Source organism: Pygocentrus nattereri, chromosome 6 (assembly GCF_015220715.1).
Source record: "Pygocentrus nattereri isolate fPygNat1 chromosome 6, fPygNat1.pri, whole genome shotgun sequence".
NCBI lineage: Eukaryota > Metazoa > Chordata > Actinopteri > Characiformes > Serrasalmidae > Pygocentrus > Pygocentrus nattereri.
In genome coordinates this window covers 12,752,853-12,775,051 of record NC_051216.1, presented here as the reverse complement: position 1 = coordinate 12,775,051, position 22,199 = coordinate 12,752,853, and the positions used below count along the sequence as shown (strand labels likewise).

Sequence of the window (22,199 nt, the reverse complement as noted above, 5' to 3'; positions counted from 1 at the left end):
CTGTCATACCAGATCCAGTACAGATAATATGAAAATAACGTACATCTTGAGGTTTGTTCTCCAAAGGCAACGGCACCAAGGGAACGTCATTATTCTCAGTGATTGTTCTACAGCATTAAACGTGGTTTACGAGGATTCAGCATATACACATTTGGCATAGCAAGAAGCTACCCTGTCAGTTCAGATAGTCAAAACCAACTAGATAAAAATACATTTTCACAGAATGTGCTAAATATGTAGGTAGTTTAGATTCAGCAGTCCACAGACTCACGGTGCTCAATCTCATCTGGCTTTGGTGAGATATATACCTCCCTGAAAGTGAGGCTTCCTAGCAGATCACATAGCGTTAGCACATCCAGGGCTACATCACAGGCAGTCTTGCATGCGTAGATCTCGGCTGATGTTGGAAACCTAATTTCCCTGAAAGTATATTATGTGTGAATGTAGTTAAATAGCTAGAGGGCGCATGTCTCATATATCATATCTCAATCTCTTATTCTTTCCATGGCTGATAAAAGGCACTCACTGGTGATGACAAATCACTAATTCTCACATCATCAAAAGGTAAAGAATGCCTTTTTTTTTTATGGAGGTTGCATTTCAGTTGCATTAGTACATCTTGAACTCAGGCTACTGGTGAGAGAGTTACATTGTCTGAATAGAGACCAAAAATAACTTGTAGACAAATCAATAAACTGGATTTTTTAACGCTTTGACATGGTCAAAATACACTTCTGATATCCAGACTAGTTTTTTTCTGAACATAAAGCAAACAGCATGTATATCTGTAATTCTGTAATGTAAGGAGTTCAGTGGTACTGCTCCAGAACACTAGATGGCAGCACACTGCCAATACTGAAATTTCACCTCGTAAATGCATAGAAGTGAAAAAGGCCTGACTATGTCCAGTTCTGCCCTCTAGCTATGAAACAAAAGGCGTTTTCAGACCTATAATCTGTTTGCCTAACAAATCTCTACTGGGTCAGTTGCGCTGATCTGGCAGAATTTTAAGTGAACTATGCTGTATTATTTTACACCTTGTGGAAATTTTGGAGGGCAGTTACAATTTTTCCCCTGGAAAATCGAAAATGGAGCATCTACAACAGCCTAGATGACCAAAAGCCTTTTACTCCTGTATTCCTATGATTTTAATAAGTAGCCTCTTTAACCGTAAACAATAGCTTTGTATAATTTCCATGGCCTTGTTTCATTGGTGCTTTTAACACATACTTGTTCACTTGTGGTGTCACCAAAAATGGTAAGGCACAGCTCTACATTTCATTTCAGCTGAAATCTATTTTTCTTTTTTGTTCCAGCTGATAGGAAATCTATTCATGAATGCTTACGGATACTGAGATATCACAACTGGTCAGAATGTATAGCCCAAACAGACACAGAGGTTCTCAATGTATATGAAATAAGCATTATGTATTTTATGATGACTCCTTAGCTTATTAACAGCTGTCCATTGCTCCACTGACCCTCAGGGGGGATTCTCTCAAAGGGAAATTGTTAACGAGGGTTTGTTAAAGGTAATAATGACTGAGTCCTCCTAACACATGCACATTTTACCCAATTTTGATCAGTCAGATTGTGTTTACACCTCAGAAACCGCTCTGGGGTTTGTATAAAACCAGACCAAGACCATCTCAGTAGGGTCTCAGCCCAGTTGTTTTGGTCCACGTTTGAGCATGACTGGCCCAAACCAATCAAACAGTAGGATCTAATCAAACTCTGGATCTGAAACTCCTCCAAACAAACTAGGTATGAAAACGCCTTAAGAATGAAAGGATCTCCATTAATAAGGAGTTATCTGAACATGTGACACTCAGCTGCAGCTCTGGCTGATGCTGCTGCTGCAGGTTGTTGAAGTCTGATCCACAGTGAGGCAGCTGGAGAGTGAAGGGCAGAGGCGGAGTTAGCTGTTTTTGCTCACTATCTCCAGCATGAGTGGAGATACTTCCGGCTGGATGTCCTGAATCTGCAGGAGTTGTTTGGTGTGTTCCTCATTCATAGTCCTCATTTCGGTCAGGCACGCTATGATCTTGGGGAACAGCAAGCTGACACAGAAGGAAAGGTCAAAGGTCACAGTCAGAAACAAGGTGTTGACAGCTTTGTGTCTGTGTAAAGTGTCAAGACACTGTCTCCAACAGGAAGCCTACAAAGGGATATACACACACACACACATACATACACACTCACCGGCCACTTTATTAGGTACACCTTTATTAGGTACACCTAGGTTGGACCCCTTTTGCCTTCAGAACTGCTTTAATTCTTCATAGCACACTTTCAACAAGGTGTTAGAAACGTTCCTCAGAGATTTTGGTTGGTTATTTGAGTTCCTGTTGCCTTTCTATCATCTAGAACCAGTCTGCCCATTCTCCTCTGACCTCTCACATCAACAAGGCATTTTCGTCCACACAACTGGCCGCTCACTGGATATTTCCTCTTTTTCTGACCGTTCTCTGTAAACCCTAGAGATGGTTGTGCATGAAAATCCCAGTAGATCAGCAGTTTCTGAAATACTCAGACCAACCCGTCTGGAACCAACAACCACGCCACGTTCAAAGTCACTTAAATCCCCTTTCTTCCCCGTTCTGATGCTCGGTCTGCACTTCAGCAAGTCGTCTTCACCACCTCTACATTTACATTACATTACATTACATTACATTACATTTAGCAGACGCTTTTATCCAAAGCGACTTACAAATAATGTGGTAAATAGAACAAACATAGTCAGGCCTTAAAGGAGGCCAAGGGGTAATAGCGGGGTAGAGAAGGGAAGGAGGGCAAGAAGGAGATGAGATTGGTAGTGGTTAGATTGCAAGAGGCGATTAGAGTAAGTGCTCCCTGAAGAGCTCTGTCTTCAGGAGTTTCTTAAAAATAGCGAGGGACGCCCCTGCTCTGACAGCGGAAGGTAGCTTGTTCCACCATTGGGGAATCAAGTATGAGAACAGTCTCGATTGCTTTGTGTGAATGTTTGGCAAAGCTAAGCGACGTTCATTGGAGGATCGCAGCGGCCGGGCGGTGCTGTAAGCCTTTAGGAGCGAGTGCAGGTAGGAAGGAGCCTGCTCTGTTAACACCTTGTAGGCAATCGTAAGAGTTTTAAATTTGATACGAGCAGCAATCGGTAACCAGTGGAGCTCAATGAGCAGTGGGGTGACATGCGTCCGTTTTGGTTAGTTAAAGACCAGACGCGCTGCAGCGTTCTGAACCATCTTCAGTGGTTTTACAACACGGGCCAGGAGGCCCGTTAGTATGGCATTGCAGTAGTCGAGGCGTGAGATGACCACTGCTTGTACCAAGAGTTGGGTGGCTTGTTGTGTTAGAAACGGCCGTATCTGTCTGATGTTGTACAGCGAAAAGCGGCAGGAACGAGCCACCGAGGCAACATGGTGCGTGGACCATGGACATACATGCCTAAATGCATTGAGTTGCGGCCATGTGACTGGCTGATTAGCTATTTGTGTTAACAAGCAATTGAACAGGGGTACCTAATAAAGTGGTCAGTGAGTGTATAGTCGTATACAAAAAATCACCAAGATGCTAACGTCACTCAGAGTGCTTTGATGTGAAATGCTCTGTTCTAGATAAACTTAATGAGTCATAACAGTTCACAACAGTTCATAACAGAAATGCCTCTAAAAGCTCCCTGACAGGAAGTTATTACATGAATCGGTTATGAATCCACTGCCTGATGTAGGACAGAGTGTTTTACGATAGTTCTTGGATGAGGTTTGGGTCTATGTGTACTGTCCTGTCTGTTTACTGTGTTTAATGTCTGTTTAATTTATCATATTTATTATATAGTGTCTTATTTTTTTGCACCATCTGCACATTCGCACTTTGTACTTTTTAAGATAAGATAGTATAAGATAAGGCTTTATTGTCATTCGCATCACACGTGGTACATGCATTGGAATGAAATAGTGTACTCAAGGTCCCAGTTACCTCCCAAGAACAATAAACAATAAATAGAAGGTGCAAATAACAGCAGCATGGACCACAGCAGCACGAGTACGAGGTAGAAGGTGTACATCTTAATACTGATAACGTATAAAATGGCATGTATAAAGTGACGTGTAGGGGTGATATAGTGGAGGCACTGATTCAGTACAGCAGCAGAGATAAATAAGTGGACATGAAGTGCCATTGTAGTGATTGTCCAGCTGGAATTTAAGAGTCTTACGGCTTCATGGAAGAAGCTGTTTCTCAGTCTGGTTGTTTTACTCTTAATGCTCCGTAACCTCCTACCTGAGGGGAGCAGGACAAAAAGTGTGTGTGCTGGATGGGTGGGGTCCTTCATGATGCTAGTGGCCCTTTTCCTGCTTCTGGAGGTGTAAATGTCCATGGTGGTGGGAAGACTGACTCCAACAGTCCTCTGTGCAGCCTTCACCACCCTCTGAAGAGCTTTCCTCTCTGCCACAGAGCAGATTCCGTGCTACACGGTGAAGCTGGAGCACAGAACGCTTCCCACCACACATCTGTAAAATGAGGTGAGGACTGAGCTCCTAAGTCCAGCATGCCTCAAACGTCTGAGGACGCAGAGGCACTGATGTGTCTTCATGATCAGGCTGGAAGTTTTATTACTCCAGGTGAGATTGTTACTTAGGTGTACGCCTAAGTACCTATAACTGGAGACCACTTCCACTGCAGATCCTTTGATGTGTAGGGGGAGGGGAGGGATGGTGTTGCCCCTTCTGAAATCCACACTCGTCTCCTTTGTCTTCTTCACATTGATGCAGAGATTGTTCTCACTGCACCAACTGTCCAGGTGTTCCACCTCCTGCCTATAGCCAGACTCATCACTGTTTGTGATGCATCCAACCGCTGCCGTGTCGTCCTCAAACTTTACAATATGACAGCCTGGATGGACGGCTGAGCAGTCATATGTGAGCAGTGTAAACAGGAGGGGGCTCAGCACACAGCCCTGAGGGGAGCCGGTGCTGAGGATGATGGTGGAGATGTTGTGGATCCTCACAGACTGCAGCCTGTTAGTCAGGAAGTCCAGGACACAATTACAGAGAGAGGTGCTCAGTCCAAGTGTATGGAGTTTGTAAGCCAGAGTCTGGGGAATCATGGTGTTAAAGGCCGATGTGAAATCCACATTCAGTTCCTTGTTGCACCATGTTGTTCCTGAAGGAACGTAATTTCACTCCACTGTGTACACAGACGGAATGACAATAAAAGCCTCGACTTGACTTGACTTCGTTTAACATACATACAGCGGAGTGATACATACAGGGCTTGTTGGCCAAAACAGTCCCCAAAGAAAAGTTCTTTTTTCAGATTTATCACTGTTTTACTGTTCTTGAATCTTGAATAACTTTGCTTACATCTCAAAGATTGAACTATGCAGAGGTTTTTGAAAAATCAATGGAATTTGACTTTAGCTTATCTTGCACAGGGAACACATATACGGCATTTATTTGCAAATTTTAGGGCACATTTTTCATTACTTTGCAGAGTTTAACATAAAACATATAAGTCATGTTACATTTTTTCCCAATATGTTAGATACTGTTAAATGCACATTCAAATGCAGATATGTGTTCTCTGTAGACTGTAAAAATCTTTTTAAAAAGATCTGATGGCCTTTACAACAAAAAAACTGTAAAAAAATCTCCAAAATGGAAATTCATTAATGTAATCTGTGAATATGACAAGATTTTCTTCCATGTAAATATTGTATCATTCTGCATAACTTCTAATGATGTAAAGTTTTTTTTACAAACAAGTGTGTTTTTAAAGATTAATAGAACTGAGTCACAATGTGTTGATGAGGTGTTGCTATTACAGCAAAATAGAATGACAAGGAAATATGAGGTTTTAATAGGAAAGAAACAATATGATACTGCATAACATCTGTAAGCCTGAACTGAACTGAACTTAGAACCATTTGTCACTGTGTTCGCACACTGTGAAATTAGACCTCTGTGTTTAACCCATCCGTGCAGTGAAACACCCACATACATGCACACTAGTGAACACACTTGCCCGGAGCAGTGGAAAAGGTGCCATAAAGTTATTATTAATTATTATTATTGTTGTTATTATTATTATTGTTATTATTATTATTGTTATTATTATTATTATTAGTAGTAGTAGTAGTAGTAGTAGTATTGTCATTGTCTACTACTTTCCAGCTGCCATGCTGCTTTGCCTCTGCTGTGCAGACAGAGCCCTGGACAAAGATTAAAATGTCATAAAAATGACAAATTTGACATTTTATGCTGTGATGTTGACTGTTGGCTGTGAATTCCCAAGGTAATGAAACAATGCATACACTTCAGACAGCACGACTGATGTTTAGAGTAAATGGAATATCTAAATTAAATATTTTGACCCGTTTTCTACTGTATCCACTCCCATCTCTATCATTTATACCGAGATTTCCTATCCCACACAAATTGATCATAAGCATTACAGACATGCTGTGGTAACCTGGCATCACCCACCTTCCCATGGAAAACTAATCCTGTCCAAACACTACATAAGACTCTAGGCTCAATCAATGTGTAGAACACCAGCTCTAAATGTTCTTACTATTTCTCAGGGCCACTTCTCTTGGTCTCAATATAGGTCTTCAGTACAAGGGACAACATCTCTTGGTACTTATCAATGACACTGTTCTGAGTGACACCTGGCCGGTCTGATGGGAGGAAAACAGGATGATGTTAGAATTTGGCTGATTGTAAAAGAATATTCCTTCAAAGTAATGTACAGCTGGGTGATCTTCCCAAAATTCAATCTCCTGAAACTTTCCAAATATATTATGGCATCAGATGATATTTAAGTTAGCATTTTTATCTAACTTACCGAGCAATCTCGCTAAAACTAAAAATACATAATTACCACTCAAACTGCTGTACCAATAGAGACAGCCTGGTTTTGCAATGCTTGGATTGTAAATGAGTGCAGTGTACCTGGTGAGAAGAGTGAGATCGCCTGCATTAGCACGTACTCCGTCTCATCTAAGTGTAGTTTGCGTAGTGTGAAATGAAACTTCATCAGAGGGTCCAGCAGGTGGTGCTGAAAACCTGCTGTTTGGGTGGAAGTGTAAGAGAGAGAGAGAGAGAGAGAGAGAGAGAGAGAGAGAGAGAGAGAGAGAGAGAGAGAGAGAGAGAGAGAGAGAGAGAGAGAGAGCACGCACAGTGGAAAAAAGATAGGGGAAAGCAACAAATAAGAGCATCATATCACAGCACAGAGAAATAAAAGTTATTAAATGTAAATAACTTTCACTATTTATATATATATATATATATATATAAATATAAAAAAAACAATCCTGCATAATGCTAGACACTCATCAACCAACTAGAACATGACTGACCCTGTAGACATGGATAGATGACAGGTACATATATTTGAACCAATATATATATATATGGCACAGGCTTTTTAGCTTTTAAATCAACTTTGCTCAAATCAATTTTATTTGCTTCAACAAACACTGTCCCAAAGCAGCTTTCCATAAATGCGGGTTCAGTCCCCTAATGAGCGTTGCCGAGGGAGTCAGTGGAAAAACTCCCTAAGAACATGAAGAAGAACCACTGAGAGGAAGCAGGACTTAAAGATAATAGATGATTCATTACCAACAACATTATTAACAACAAACTACAATAAAAAAGTGTCTGTCTTGTAAAATGAACTCTAGAATGATTGGGCTACATAAAGTTAAACAGTGTGGGGACAGGTGTCTGTGTGGTTATGTATTTTTCTTTGTGTAGGGCATCTGTTCAGTAAGCCCTGCACTAATTAAAAGTAAACAGCCAGCAGAAATGATGAGCTGAGTGCATGTGTTACTGTATAACTGCCCATCTTGGTTGGCATGGAGACTTGGAGACATTGTAAATATGCACACATGTTTACTATGGATTCTGGTCAGTTACAACATTTTTGTATGTATTCTGGTCAATTACAATATCTTTGGCATGTATTCTGGTCAGTTCTGTCTAGGTACAAAATCATTAGTATGTATTCTGACCAGTTACAATATCTTTAGTTTGTATTCTGACCAGTTACAATATCTTTAGTATGTATTCTGACCAGTTACAGTATTTTTAATATGTATTATGGTCAGTTCTGTCCAGTTAGAACATCTTTAATTTGTATTCTGACCAGTTACCATATCATTAGTTTGTATTGTGACCAGTTACCATATCTTTAGTACATATTCTGGTCAATTACAATATCTTTGCATGTATTCTGGTCAGTTCTGTCCAGTTACAATATCTTTAGTATGCATTCTTGCCAGTTACAAATTCTTTAGTATGCTTTCTGATCAGTTACAATATCTTTAGTGCATATTCTGTCCAGTCACAATATCTTTATTATGTACTCTTAGTATGTATTCTGGCTATTTATGTGCAGAACAACACAGATCAGCAGTAATTAGTCAGCAAACAGATGTAGTGATCTCCTCTGTGCAGCTACTATGGGTACTGGGTTAGAAAAGAGAAGCTAACGAGGTCCAGGCCTTTGCTCATCAGCAGAACAAAGCTTTTTATACTAGCCACAGTCACTGCTGCTTGTGGAAAGGTCACAATGCCAGACACGGTGAGTAAGAAGACACCTTCTCAGAGTGTGGAGAGCAGGCTTCAAATACTCCTTCAAAATGAGAATAGTACATGACTACTAACCAGAAATGTAAATCTCTGAGGATTCAATCCAGTTATGATTCATCGTATTTGTTACATGCTGGGTGGCTCTCCTTTCATGAGGTACAAATTCATGATTGTCTTGACTTGCACACTAAGGGATGACCCACCAGGAGGACACTAGAGTGTGGCCTTGAGTACAAAGCAATGAAGACATGAGACAAAGGAGATAAGTGGAGCGTAAATGAAGGAGTATCAGACAGAAAACTACAAACGTAAGAGGAAAAGGAGGATGCAACAAAGAAAGAAAATACCCAGAATGGGGGATCAAATACTCAACCTCAGCACAGGTGAACCAGTGTGTCAACTAGAGAGTGAACAGTGATGGACAAAGTACACAAATCATGTACTTGAGTTAAAGTAGAGATCCACAAGGTAAAATATTACTTCAGTAAAAGTAGAAGTTCCTCCCTTTAGACCTCCACTTGAGTAAAAGTACAAAAGTATTTGCCTTCAAATGTACTGAAAGGAAAAGTACTAAAACATTTTTTGTAACAAGATTCTCGCTTCATGAACTCATTTTAGGTGAAAACACTCTTTTAAAAGACTGGTTTACCAAGAGAAACTCATTAATTAGTCTGACATTAAAATTCTGAATAGCACAAAACACTGAAGGTAAACAGTTTCCATCAGGGAGAACCGAGTGGCTCTGAAATCACTTTTACACACAAGCAAAGTTTCAGTTTCAGATTTATTTACAACTTAGTTCCAAGTTTAAGTTTAATAAAACTGGCTTTAAACTCAGGATCACAGATGAGCTCCTTTACTATGTTGATCTGTAGGCGTCTGTTCATAAACATAAACCAGCCCAAACTCATTTACTATAAAATGAAATGGTGTTTGTAGAAATTCAGAAAAAAGCCGCATCAGTCTCGACTGCATATGTGGACATATTTCTATATTGTGCTCTATTTACACAAAGTTAGGTTAGTTCATCATTTATGTTGAACAGACTCTCCCAAAGTTTTACGCTGCTGCGCTGATGTTGAACCGTGTGCTGCACTGGGTCGGTATGACCAACAGGTCAAAATCAGATCTAAACAAAGTGACCGCTGGGCCCTGATTGGTGCTCTGGCTTTGCACTTCTTTCGTTATGATGTTATGTTTTTATACACACAGAAACCAAAAGGAACAACAGATTTCTCAAAATGTAGTGGAGGAAAAAGTCAGATATCAGACTCTGAAATGTAGTGGAGTGAAAGTAAAAAGTCGCCCAAAATGGAAAAACTTCAGTACAGATACATGAAAAAAATACTTAAGTACAGAAACTAATAACATTTACTTAGTTACTGTCCACCACTGAGAGTGAATTATATGTTTTAAAACTTCAATGTTCAAATACTATATCAAACTCTTATTCCAAAAATAGCAAGGAAAAATTCAGTTTTCGAAGATGTGGGCCCTTCAAATAAGAAACAACAGCTAAAATATTAAACAGCTATTTAAACATCATTTGGGTATTTTTTACTGCAACATTTCATGCACTTCATGTTCATCAAAGTGTCTTACTTGGTATTATGGTGGTTTAAACGCCCTGAACTGTACAGAACTGTTGACTGGTGTGTCTGTGTTCAGTTCACTTTTTGCAAACCAACAAAGAAAGTGTGCACCAATTTGTATTAAAAAGATTCTGAAAAGCTGGTCAGTGTAAATGCAGAACTAATAAAACGAATAAAAAAAGTGGTAGGTTCCCAAAAGCTTTATGCCATGCTAGACCACAGGCAGTGAGTATTTGCTTGATCTTCCTAGCACAGTGTTTTTGTTAAAGTGTACATCTATGGGGGAAATTCTCTTGAGGACCAGTCTGAGCATGATAAGACAGGGCAACAAAACCTTTTAGTGACTTATGCACGTTAACCGCCTTTGCAATGGCATCTGCATGCACGTGTGACCTTCTCTGAGCAGCCTGCTTATTCTGCATGTCAAAACCAATCTCACTCAGAGGCTTATCTGCACAGGCCATGGCTGAATGACAGGCTCAGTGCCTCTATGTTCTCCATCATTATTCTTGGAGACACCCCGCTACTCCCCTCAGTGTGGCAGGAGCTTGTTAGCTCCTTCACCTTCACAATCTAACTCCATGAGGAAGTGTTAGCAGAGGAGAGCAGGGGTGAGAGCTCTAATGGTGAGGTCTGAAGAATAATAATAATAATGCTGGCTAACTATGCAGGAGGCTACTATCATACCGACCATATCTGGAAGTAATCAACAGGAGCTGAAGTCCTCCTCCTGCTTTCTCATAAGGAAAAAGAAAAGAGTTAGTGATGTGCAGAGGAGCAGAGGTCGTAAAGGTGGATGACTTCAAATATCTTGGGTCAACCATCCAGAGCAATGGACAGTGTAGAAAAGAGGTGAAGAAGAGGGTGCAGGCAGGATGGAGTGGGTGGAGACGGGTGTCAGGGCTGATGTGTGACAGAAGGATAGCAGCAAGAGTGAAAGGGAAGGTTTACAAGACAGTATCGCGTCCTGCTATGATGTATGGTTTGGAGACTGTGGCTCTGTCTAAAGGACAGGAGGCTGAGCTGGAGGTGGCGGAGATGAAGATGCTGAGATTTTCGTTGGAAGTGACAAGGATGGACAAGATTAGAAATGAGCAGATTAGAGGGACAGTGAAGGTGGAGCAGTTTGGAGATAAAGCCAGAGAGGCCAGGTTGAGATGGTTTGGACATGTGTTGAGGAGGAATAGTGGATATATTGGTCAAAGAATGTTGGAGATGGAGCTGCTGGGTAGAAGGAGAAGAGGTAGACCTCAGAGAAGGTTTATGGATGTAGTGAAGGTGGACATGGTGATTGGTTGGTGTGAAAGTAGAGGAGGCAATGGATAGGGCAAGATGGAGGCAGATGATCCGCTGTGGCGACCCCTAAAGGGAGCAGCCGAAAGAAGAAGAAGAAGAAAAAGAAAAGAGTTAAAATGAGTAAAAAATCAGGCGAGGCTACTTTCCACTGGTGCTCTAAGCTCTAACTACAGTGCCCATTACACCAGACTTACATGTTGCTTTCAAATCATAAATCAAAGTTGTGAAATGAAAAATGTGCTATTTTGGATCAGGTTATGATGGTGCAAATGGAATTCATGGGTCAATGTTTCCCTTTTCATGTCACTGAACCTAACTTTCATCTGCGTTTCCTCTTTCTAGTGCAAAAGATTTCTTCTTTGGCAATCAATGTTTTGAATACAGATGGAACCGATCCAAGTCTCCATATCAGGCAAATATCAGCAGAAAATACTGGATCAATTATCAGGGAGAAAATGAAGAATGAATCTGATCCAATGCTGTGGCAAAGCTATCCTGAAATAGCTCTCACACACTGTGTGATGTTAGCTGTGCAGTTCAGTTAGCTGGTCTCTAAGCTTCCATTGTCATAAGAACCATGAGCTGTTTGATCTCTACACTCCACCAGAGAGAAGTGAAGAGCCTGTGCCTTGTTTTGGTCAGAGTTTATTATCTGTTTACTCCAAAGAAATAAGAAGAGGAAGACAGCCTGCTAAAGGATACCAAACATTGGACGAAAGGTTCTGCGCACGCGGGTCATTTCAGGACGACGGTTCATTCACATTAATGGCAGATTTGAATCACTTACCTAAACACGTGTGAACGATCATGTCAGAGAGATTGGATTTGAGCAAAAAATCTGATTTGAGAAATGAGGCTTGTAATGTGAACGCAGCTTAAATGTGACTTACTGATTCCTAAGTATTTTGAACAGATGTAAAAATCTGCAGTCATTGTCTTTCAGGGTATTTTTTGTTAATGGTACAGTTCAAACAGACCATTACACTTTCAAAAAGTACACAGTAAAATGGGTCAAATCTCTACAGCATCTCTACGCTGGTCCTGGAGGACTGTGAGAGACCCTTACCACGCTTGGCATCATCCATGCAGTACCGCAGCGAGCCACACTCCCATATCCCTGTGTTCTCGTTGAACGTCATGTTGAAGAGCATCTGTACAATCTCAAACGTGGCTCCCTTCAGCAGCGATATCTGATCGTCTATAGTCAGAGCCCTGCAAAACATACAACACTGATGGCGCCACTTTCCATTCATTCATGGATAAATGCACTGAAAACAGTCAGTGAACACAGACATAAACAGGGAGGTCCACTGACTTTTCTACTTTTTTTCTGCAAAACCTAGCTGTTGTGATGTAAACAGAGTCATTCAGAGTGATTTGATGTAAAAGAGTGCACTGTAAAGAATAGGAACCAGTCAGCTATTATGGACTGGTTTTAGGTTTAATATAGGACAGTAATATGAAGTTACTAAGTGGCATCACTGTATCCTGATGCAGTAGCCTGTAGCCAAGATTTGTACTTTTATGCAGGTTATTATTTGAACATTTTGCAAATATTGCCTTAAAAACGTGAATATCAAATTTGAGCCAAAATTGATATCTATAACATAATACACCCATTTTATTATCCAAAACGACCAGTGAGCCTACTTCTGAATCTTCTGAGCTTGTATACGTAATATTGAAGAGCAGCTGTAAACCTTAAAAAAACGAAGTCTCCTATTTCTCAGGCATCAGGCAGGATATTCCCTTTCATGTACTAATGTTCTGTGAGGAGCTTTTAAAGGCATTAAACTCTTCAGATGTCTGGTTCCTATCACCACCACTGTGAACAATTTTGACTCTTTACTGTCTCACTACAGCATCCTTGGTTTCACTGCTTAAAAATAAACAACAAACACACACTTCACAACACATCACTAAACAGTACAAGGAACAGGAAACAAAGATGAACATCAGTGTGAATTAATACAATTTGTTGATAAGACAGACTGGAGTTACATGCAAATAAAACAACCACGGATGATTGTGGCATCGCTGTGAATCAGCCCGATTGTATTGATTGGACCTCTGGAGAACCTTTGGGTTGGTACCCCCCCCCCCCCCCCCGAAACTGACAGTGTAGGGTGATACCATGATGCTTAATTAACACATGGTGAAGGTGTGATAACATTAGAATGTATTAACCCACCTGAAAGGTCTGAGCACCTTAGCGTAGTTGATGACGTTCTGTATCATGTAGGTGCTCAGGTCGGTCAAGTGAGGCAGAGTGGTGAACACGGTTTTTCTTCTCTTGTCACCGTTCTCCGAGTCCTCTACATGGCAGACACTCGAGGAACAGGAGCCGTGAGGAAGAAGGTTCACCACTGGTTCTCTGGAACTCTCTGCTCTCACAGACTGGGAGTCGGTGCACTCCTGCATGTATTCGGTTATTGGGTCCTGATTCCGGTCTATGGGCTGTGGGCATCACACAAAACCCTTCAGTGAAAACAGGAGAAGCAATAATTTGACAGATGTGAAGCCTCACTCTTTTTAAGTAACCCTGCTGATCTGTCACACTCAGATGGACTATGACTGAATAATACATAAGGCACACATTGAGGCACTCTTTATTTTTGTTGTACAGAAAAAATGATCATATCAAGACACGACCATATCGTATTTTGTGTGGAATCCAGTACAAAAAGTGCCATTCTGATTTGATATCAGCTCAATTTCAGTAGAAAATGACAGATCTTATAATGGAGGAAAATATCAAATTTGTCCAATATGAATCTCTCAAGGATCTAGTCTAAAATAGCACAGAATTGCTTGTAGTGCCAAAAAATGTTCATCCGTAACCACATTATTTTGTATTTAGTAGATTTTAAAGAAAGAAAAATATCAGATTGACACCTTTATTGTAAAACAAAATGTGGTATCATGCCAATTTCATCAATATACTTCACAAATTATTGCTTTTTATTTTATCTATCATCAAACAAATAAAAAATTAGTAACTCCATAGTGATGTAAATTCAATTCTGAATGTCTGGTCTTTTTTTCTCATGAGTTACACTGGGGATGCAAAATTGGTCTAACAAGTAGGAGGGGCCAACGTCAGGAGGCTATAGCTTCCATACGGCAATTCTACGGTAACTTCGCAAACAGAAAGTATGCCTAAAACTACACTCATCATTTTGATCTCATCCTATATGTCACGATTGGCCCCTCCCAGTCCTGCCCATGTGTTGGTGTTGTGTTTTGGTTTAGGCCACGTGTTCTTTGTTTTGGTTTTGTAGTCCTGCCCCTTGCTTTGTGACTCCGCCCCTGATTGTTTCCACCTGTCCCTCATCATCCCTGGTGTATTTAAGCCCTGTGTTTGCCCCTCGTCTTGGCTGGTCTTTGTACTGGTCTATGTACTGTTGTCTGAACTGTTGTATTGTGTTCTCGTGGTGTTTGGTTCAGTGCTCTTTATTGTCATGTCTGTCCCGCGATCTCTACGTATTGGCTCTATGACCCTGGACTGTTTCAACCCTGATTTTGGATTTGCCCTTAATAAACGTCGCTTATCTCCGCATATGCGCCCACCTCCTCACTCCCTGTTACACTATATACGTTACTATTAAACACAATAACAAATATTAACAGTAATGTCATACATACTACAGATATTTCATTTTGTTGCCATTTTTCTCTCTACTGAGACACAAATTCTTAGTCTGATCGACATGTTATTACTAATAGTTTTAGAAAAAATATGCCAATAATATTAAATATAATGATAATGAAGAAAAAACACTTATCCCCTTAAAACTTATGAGATTTGTCTGAATTACAAATGACACTTTGATATTTTGTGCTAGGTCATGTTTTAAAATATTGTCGCTGAGAATTGATTAATTTAAAGTGATCCTGGTAACAAACACCATCCCAACAGTGATGTATGGGGGTGGCAGCATCATGCTGTGGGGATAATTGATAATGTTCTCTGGAGAACATTTGGGCCATTTTTTTCTGCTCTGGCCATCTCAAAACAACTAAGTCTGTATTTTATGTTTAGTTTCAGTGCATGAAACCAATAAATGCTGCTCTTCTATGGAGCCCCATCATGCTTTTTCTGCAGTGAAAAGGCACGCTAAAGTGACTGGGTATCTCCGCAGAGCAGCTAGCCCTGACTCTGAGGCTTTTTTTAAAAAGTAAAAAAAGTTCCCCTCATCCCCATCAATGGTCAGGAAATGGGATCAGAGAACGAGCTATTGAGTATACCACTCGAACATACTGGTTCAAAAGCTTTCAAAAGCTGTTAAAACTACTAAAAGTAACATGGAATCCAGTGAATGCATCATTATCTTGGTGCTAATGTAACTGCAATTAGCATTATCATAGCAGATAAAATAAAGGCCACTTATAAAGTTACATTTTGTTAAAACGGCTGGTGCATGTTCATGATTAAATGACAAAGAATTAACCCCATGCAGTGCAGTTAGTGGTGAAATTATTAGAGAGGGAAGATCTGTTTAAAACTGAATTTAACAGCACCAGAACAGCTTTAGCAGCACACAAATTTGACCATATCAACAATGATGCAGAGGTATACACTATCTCAGTATTTAGACGTTTCATCACAAGATCACTGGAATTGTTCTCTTTTCTCTATGCCTTGATTATATAACTCTCAAATTAAGTATCAGAACTGGTACAAAATCCTGCTGCATCAGTCCTGCTGCCAGCATTATCCACTTGGGAAGTTCTTTGTTGCTGTGATGTAACAATGATTTGTCCTATTACAGGAATGTGTTTTGAGTGATGTACACGGTGATGTGTGATACTACAAAAATAGTAGGCTTTTCAATTTTTTGATCTACATCAAACAGAATGCAAGAATATACACATTACTGACACACCATAATAAACCATAATCAACACACGCTGCTCGTTCTGTTCTCTGTCCTTCAAACAAACTTCATGCAAATGAGCTGAGCAGCTACCAATGTCCAGTTACTGACTGTCATGCCCACAGTCACACACTGAGATTCAACACTCATATGTTCATTAGATATACAGTATAGTATCATACAGTAAATCATATATATATATATATATATATATATATATATATATATATATATATATATATGATTGAAAAAAAGTAAAACTATGTATTTAGTTAAATGTAACATTATTTCATTTTAATATAAAAATAACATTACTGGCTTGTGTTTGATGCTCCTGAAGTGCCAAGATGTTGGTGAGGAAAGCAATTTGCCTCATGGTAAAACAGCATAGATACTACAGATTTTATAATCATATAAAAAAATAAACTTCATTCTAAAACAAGCAGGTGTGCATCCTTACTGTGATCTACATTATTATAATATATTATTATTTAGTAATTACTTTTAAAAAGTTAAATGCTTCTGAAATGTGCGAGCACTGTAGCCCCCTCAGCGGCACAGGGTGGTTGTTTCCCTACTGCAGTGAAAAAAAAGGGGATTTGAATTTACATGATTCAAATATGTCAGTCAGTTGCACATGATTTTAATAAATTACATCAATACAATCATTGTTTTTTAGTTTACTTCATTTGCCATTTATGTTGATTTTATTCATGTGCAACTGACTTCATGTCCAACCAGTATTTTCCGTGGCTCCTACTGGAGCTGATACTTGAATCAGGTATGTCTGTGTTGGGAAATAAGCACTAAAGCACTATAAAGTTTGACCCTTGCGCTGAAAAATATGGTGCTTTGCATGTACATGATTCAAATCAAGTAGGTGCAAGTGAATAAACTGTCTTACTTCAATAGAAGTCTTGCTTAAAGAGCGCCTACCACTGGATTCTTTGAAAATAAGATCAGTTCCTCACCTTAAAAACTACATGCACTACATTTCCATTTTAAGTACTGAATAAATCATAGTATGGGGTGAAGCAATAAGTCCAGAGTTTAAGGGGTTTATATCCTGGGGGTAAAAGACTGACCCGGAATTGGTCGAAGTTGGAGAAGGTCAAGTCGAAAGTCTTTCTGTGCGCTTCTAGCAGCTCCTGAATTACAGCTTCTTGCTGCTCCGACAGCACAGGGGGCTCCTCTGCCATCCTCTTTCTCCGGATCAGCATTCTCCGCTTCTCCACAGCCTCGTCTGACATGATCACTGAAACACACAATCATACAGTCTGTTCCATTCACGCCTCTATGGATTTTTATTTTTATGCTTATTTAGGTTGATATTTGTGTCAAATGTTTAACCACAAAGTTCATATTTTTACACTGAAAACAGGTTTTCTTAGTGCCTTTTCACTAAACAAGCGATTTGTGGGGCACTATGCAGCAGCGTAGTTTTGTGTGTTATAAACCTATCACTGTCCAACACAGAGAGGACTGACAATGAGAAAATGATATGACAACAGGAAACTTACAGCTGCAGAGTAAACACCAACATAGCTAACTTAATGTTTGTACTGTACTCTCAGCAGTTGGCTAAAACAGATAAATGACAGGGATTGTAAATTATACTCCACATCCAATAAACTGTCAAATGTACCCAAATTCTGAGACTTTCACTGACTCACGTTCAGAGAGAAAAGACTTAAATCTGAGAGCTAACCTGTTTTTTGTGTGTGTGAAGCCATTAGCTAAGCTACTCTTACTCCACTATACTGTCCTTGTCAGCACTAGAGGCTAGCATTAGTTTAGCAAGCAGACTAAAACAGCTTTACACAAGACAGCAAGTTCAATTCCTGCTTCATACACAGGTTTAATATCCACCGAGGCCTCACTGACTCAAGTGTTTTGGATTTTTTCCCAATTTTCTCCACAATTTAATCATCCTCAATTCCACCCACTAGGACTCCCCGATTCACACGATACTACCAACGCTAGGATGGCAAAGGCTTACACGGGCTTCCTCCGAGACCTGTGAAGCCAGCCATCCTACCCACCCAGACAGCGAGGCCAATTGGGCTTTCTTGGAATCCCGGCCACAGACGGCTGTAGCGTCAGCAGGGATCGAAGTCCTGACGATAGGGCCAACACTTAAGACGGTTGCACCACTCGGGAGCCACACATCGACTCAAGTTTTAAGGATATATACTTAAAACTGAGGCAGGTTTTTCATGTGGGGCTGTTATCTCAGCTAATGTTACACTTACTCCACTACACTGTCCTTAGTATCAGAAGCCTAGTGAGCAGAATAACTTCACACACAGGTTCAATATCCATGTTTAAAGGATAAAGATTCAAAACTGAGCGAATGAGGTCAAATGACAGGTGTTAATGTGACAAAAAGACAATCTCCCTGTTTCTGTGATGTGCTGAGCCAAGTTATTGACCTGCTAAGCTAGCGCTAGCATGATCGGCTCCACTGCCAGCACCACTGTGCTCTCTTTAGCACTGTACAGCATTCAGCTAGCAACAGGCGCTCATGGTTTAACAGTCACTGGTGACAGATTGAATATTCCCTAGTTCATTTTTTTATTAAGGTTACAGTGGGAGTTTAGTTTGTGTCTGTTTAAACAAATAAGGCTGCGCTCCCCATTCATCAAAAGGGTAAAAGCACAGTGTAGAAGGGAGTGACTCATGCATATTTATACATCTTTACATTCTTAATGAGTGTTAAAGTAGAATTCCACCAAGGGCTGTGACGTCTACAATGCAAATACAGGCACTTTGTTTACTATGCAAAATCACCAGTGAACCTGTAACGTGCGTCTTATAAGTTTACATACGTAATGTTGATAATGTTAATATCATAGTAAATCTGAGAGAAAAATAATAAATAATATAATTAAGGGGAACTTCAACATTAACGGATGGTTAAGAGGTGAATAAAGTCATTCATAGCGGTTTGATGTAAACCGATTCATTTTAGAGAAACTTACCGAGTCAGAAGCATTCGCAGTGGTGGTGATAGGAACCAGATGTCTCAGGAGTTTAATGCCTCCATCACAGAAAGCTGTTACATGAAATGGTTATGAATATGTTGCTTGATGGTGTGAATATGTTGCTGCTTTATGGTAGTTTTGTGATCAAACATATTTTAATCATCCATCCATCCATTCTCTAAGCCGCTTCTCCATCAGGGTCGTGGGATATTTTATCATCATGGTAGAGGGATACATGAAGGGTGTTCTATGGCAAAATAGTCCCCAAAGAAAACCTGGGTAGTAAATAAAAAGGCTATATATGTGTTGTAGACATGGTGACCCCTGGTTCCTATCACCACCACTGTAAAGAAATCAGAGTATATAAGCTTCTCTATAAATGAACCATTTTCACATCAAACCACTCTGAATGACTTTGTTTACAATTCAACCACTGAATTATGCAGATATTTTGATTTCTTGGTTGAATTCCCAGTATATATATATATATATATATATATATATACACACGTATGTACGTATATATACATACACATAGGGAGATTTAAGAGGCTGTAAACTCTTCAGATGTCTGGTTCCTGTCACCACTTCTTGGCAGGTTTCTCTACATTGAACCATTTCACATCAAACCACTCTGAATGACTTTGTTTACATCGTAGTGGTTTAATTTATGCAGAAATTTAAAAAAATTCATATATTTCCCCTTTAAGGTTTAGTGATGCTCATGGGTCATTTTCAGTAGTTTCTTGGGCATTACAACAATACATAAATACATATTTAACAATGACCTTTTTAATGGATTAAATGAGAACTTCTATATACACAAATGCACACACAAATGTAATACAGAAATTAAAAATAACATGCAAATTAACACCTGAAATGTTAAACTTGACTCTGCTGTGTAGTTGCGCTAATCTACAGTCTGTGTTAATTTATCACTGGAATTTTTAGCAACACTATATTTCACTGCACAGAAACAACATGCATGTGTAAAATAAGAGATGTCCCAGAGGCCTAATTAAGAAGCAAAGTGACACTTTCAGCACATATAGGAAGAGAAGTATGTAAAAGAAAATGTTTTCACCCAAAAGACTTCCAGCCTGGTGGGGGTGATGACACTGTTCTTTGAGAAAGAAGCTGTACTAAACATAAGGGAGAAAACACAGTCTGAGAAGAAGCTGAACAGGTTGGCCCTGAGCCATGTGTGAGTCAGACAGGAGGTGCGCTCACAGTGAGACAGAGAGGACAGAGACAGCTGTCAAACTCACATTCCTTGAGCATGCCGATGGAGAGACACTTCTGTAGCCGGCAGAACTGGCATTGGCGCCGGTTGCTCTTGGTGATGACACAGTTGCTCTGGAACGGACAACGGAATTTGGCCGGACCCTTCATGGCTCGCCTGGAAAACACCACAGAAACAAAGACTGTAAACTTTACAGTCTGGAAACCTAGAAAACGTCAAGGACGTGCAAGTTTACAGCATGTACAGGCAAAATGCTTAACATCAATTACCTCAGCAGGAAGTGTGAGTTTACCAGTAAAAACACCATATAACCTTTGAATAAACACAATCAAATACAGTACACACTTGTGTTTTTAAGCAAAGACAGTATCTTGTGAGCAAGAACATAGGTTTGGTTCTTGACTTGTGTCACGATTGGCCCCTCCCAGTCCTGTCCATGTGTTCGTGTTGTGTTTTGGTTTAGTCCGCGTGTTCTTTGTTTTGGTTTTTTAGTCCAGCCCCCTCGTTTCGTGACTCCACCCTGATTGTTTCCACCTCTGTTCCCGCCTGTTCCTCATGTATTTAAAGCCTGTGTTTTCCCCTGTCTGGTTGCTGGTCTATGTACTGTTGTTTGAACTGTTCTGGTTGTACTGTTTGTATGTTTGATTCTAGTTTCTGTCATGTCTGCCCCCAATCAACCCGTGTTGGCTCTACGATCCTCAGCAATGCCCGTTTCTTTGTGCTTTTTCAAAAGAGCTTGAACAGCACATCTTGAAACACCAGTTTGCTTTGAAATATTTATCTGGGACTGACCTTGCTGATGCAGTATAACTACCTTGTGTCTTGTTGCTGTGCTCAGTCTTGCCATAGTATATGACCTGTGACTTGAAACGTCATGAAACTTGACATGAAAGTTGTCTTCCACAACCTCCCCTTGGTAGCAGAGTTGGGCTGTTTCTCACCCAGTTTTAAGCCTCCTACACAGCTGTTTCTGTTTCAGTTAATGACGGTTTCAACCTACATGTGACATTAATGAGCATTAGCACCTGTTTGGTATAACTGGTTGATCATACACCTGACTACAATCCTACAAAATGCATACCTATAAGAATTGCATTGCATGTGTGTATGTATGTATGTATGTATGTATGTATGTATGTATATATATATGTATGTATTTTACACACAACCCCAATTCCAATGAAGTTGGGACATTGGGTAAAACATAAATAAGAACAGAATACGATGACTTGCAAATCCTTTTCAACCTATATTCAAATGAATACAACTACAAAGACAAGATATTTAATGTTCAAATGGATAAACTTCATTGTTTTTTGCCAATATTCACTCCTTTTTAATTTGATGCCTGCAAAGTTCAAAAGCCAGCATCTCTGATGGTGTGGGGGTGTGTTAGTGCCCATGGCATGGGTAACTCGCACATCTGTGAAGGCCCCATTAATGCTGAAAGGTACATACAGGTTTTGGAGCAACATATGCTGCCATCCAAGCAACGTCTTTTTCAGGGACGTCCTGCTTATTTCAGCAAGACAATGCCAAGCCACATTCTGCACGTGTTACAACAGCATGGCTTTGTAGTAAAAGAGTGCGGGTACTAGACTGGCCTGCCTGCAGTCCAGACCTGTCTCCCATTG

The 22,199-nt window shown here is 40.0% G+C and overlaps 1 protein-coding gene across 2 annotated transcripts in view; it reads right to left on the bottom strand.

Annotated features, from left to right (window-relative positions):
* Positions 1 to 758: 758 nt before the first annotated feature.
* The window catches only part of nr1i2 (nuclear receptor subfamily 1, group I, member 2), a 44,019-nt gene continuing 22,578 nt past the window's right edge, over positions 759 to 22,199 (bottom strand). For both annotated transcript variants that reach the window (XM_017713469.2, XM_017713471.2), the window contains exons 3-9: positions 20,591 to 20,721; positions 17,421 to 17,590; positions 13,650 to 13,915; positions 12,525 to 12,670; positions 6,930 to 7,046; positions 6,550 to 6,655; positions 759 to 2,060 (exon numbers count right to left, since the gene is read on the bottom strand). In XM_017713469.2, the coding sequence (XP_017568958.1) occupies positions 1,919 to 2,060; positions 6,550 to 6,655; positions 6,930 to 7,046; positions 12,525 to 12,670; positions 13,650 to 13,915; positions 17,421 to 17,590; positions 20,591 to 20,721 (1,078 nt within the window). In that variant the 3' untranslated portion in view covers positions 759 to 1,918. The remainder of the gene's footprint in view (positions 2,061 to 6,549; positions 6,656 to 6,929; positions 7,047 to 12,524; positions 12,671 to 13,649; positions 13,916 to 17,420; positions 17,591 to 20,590; positions 20,722 to 22,199) is intronic.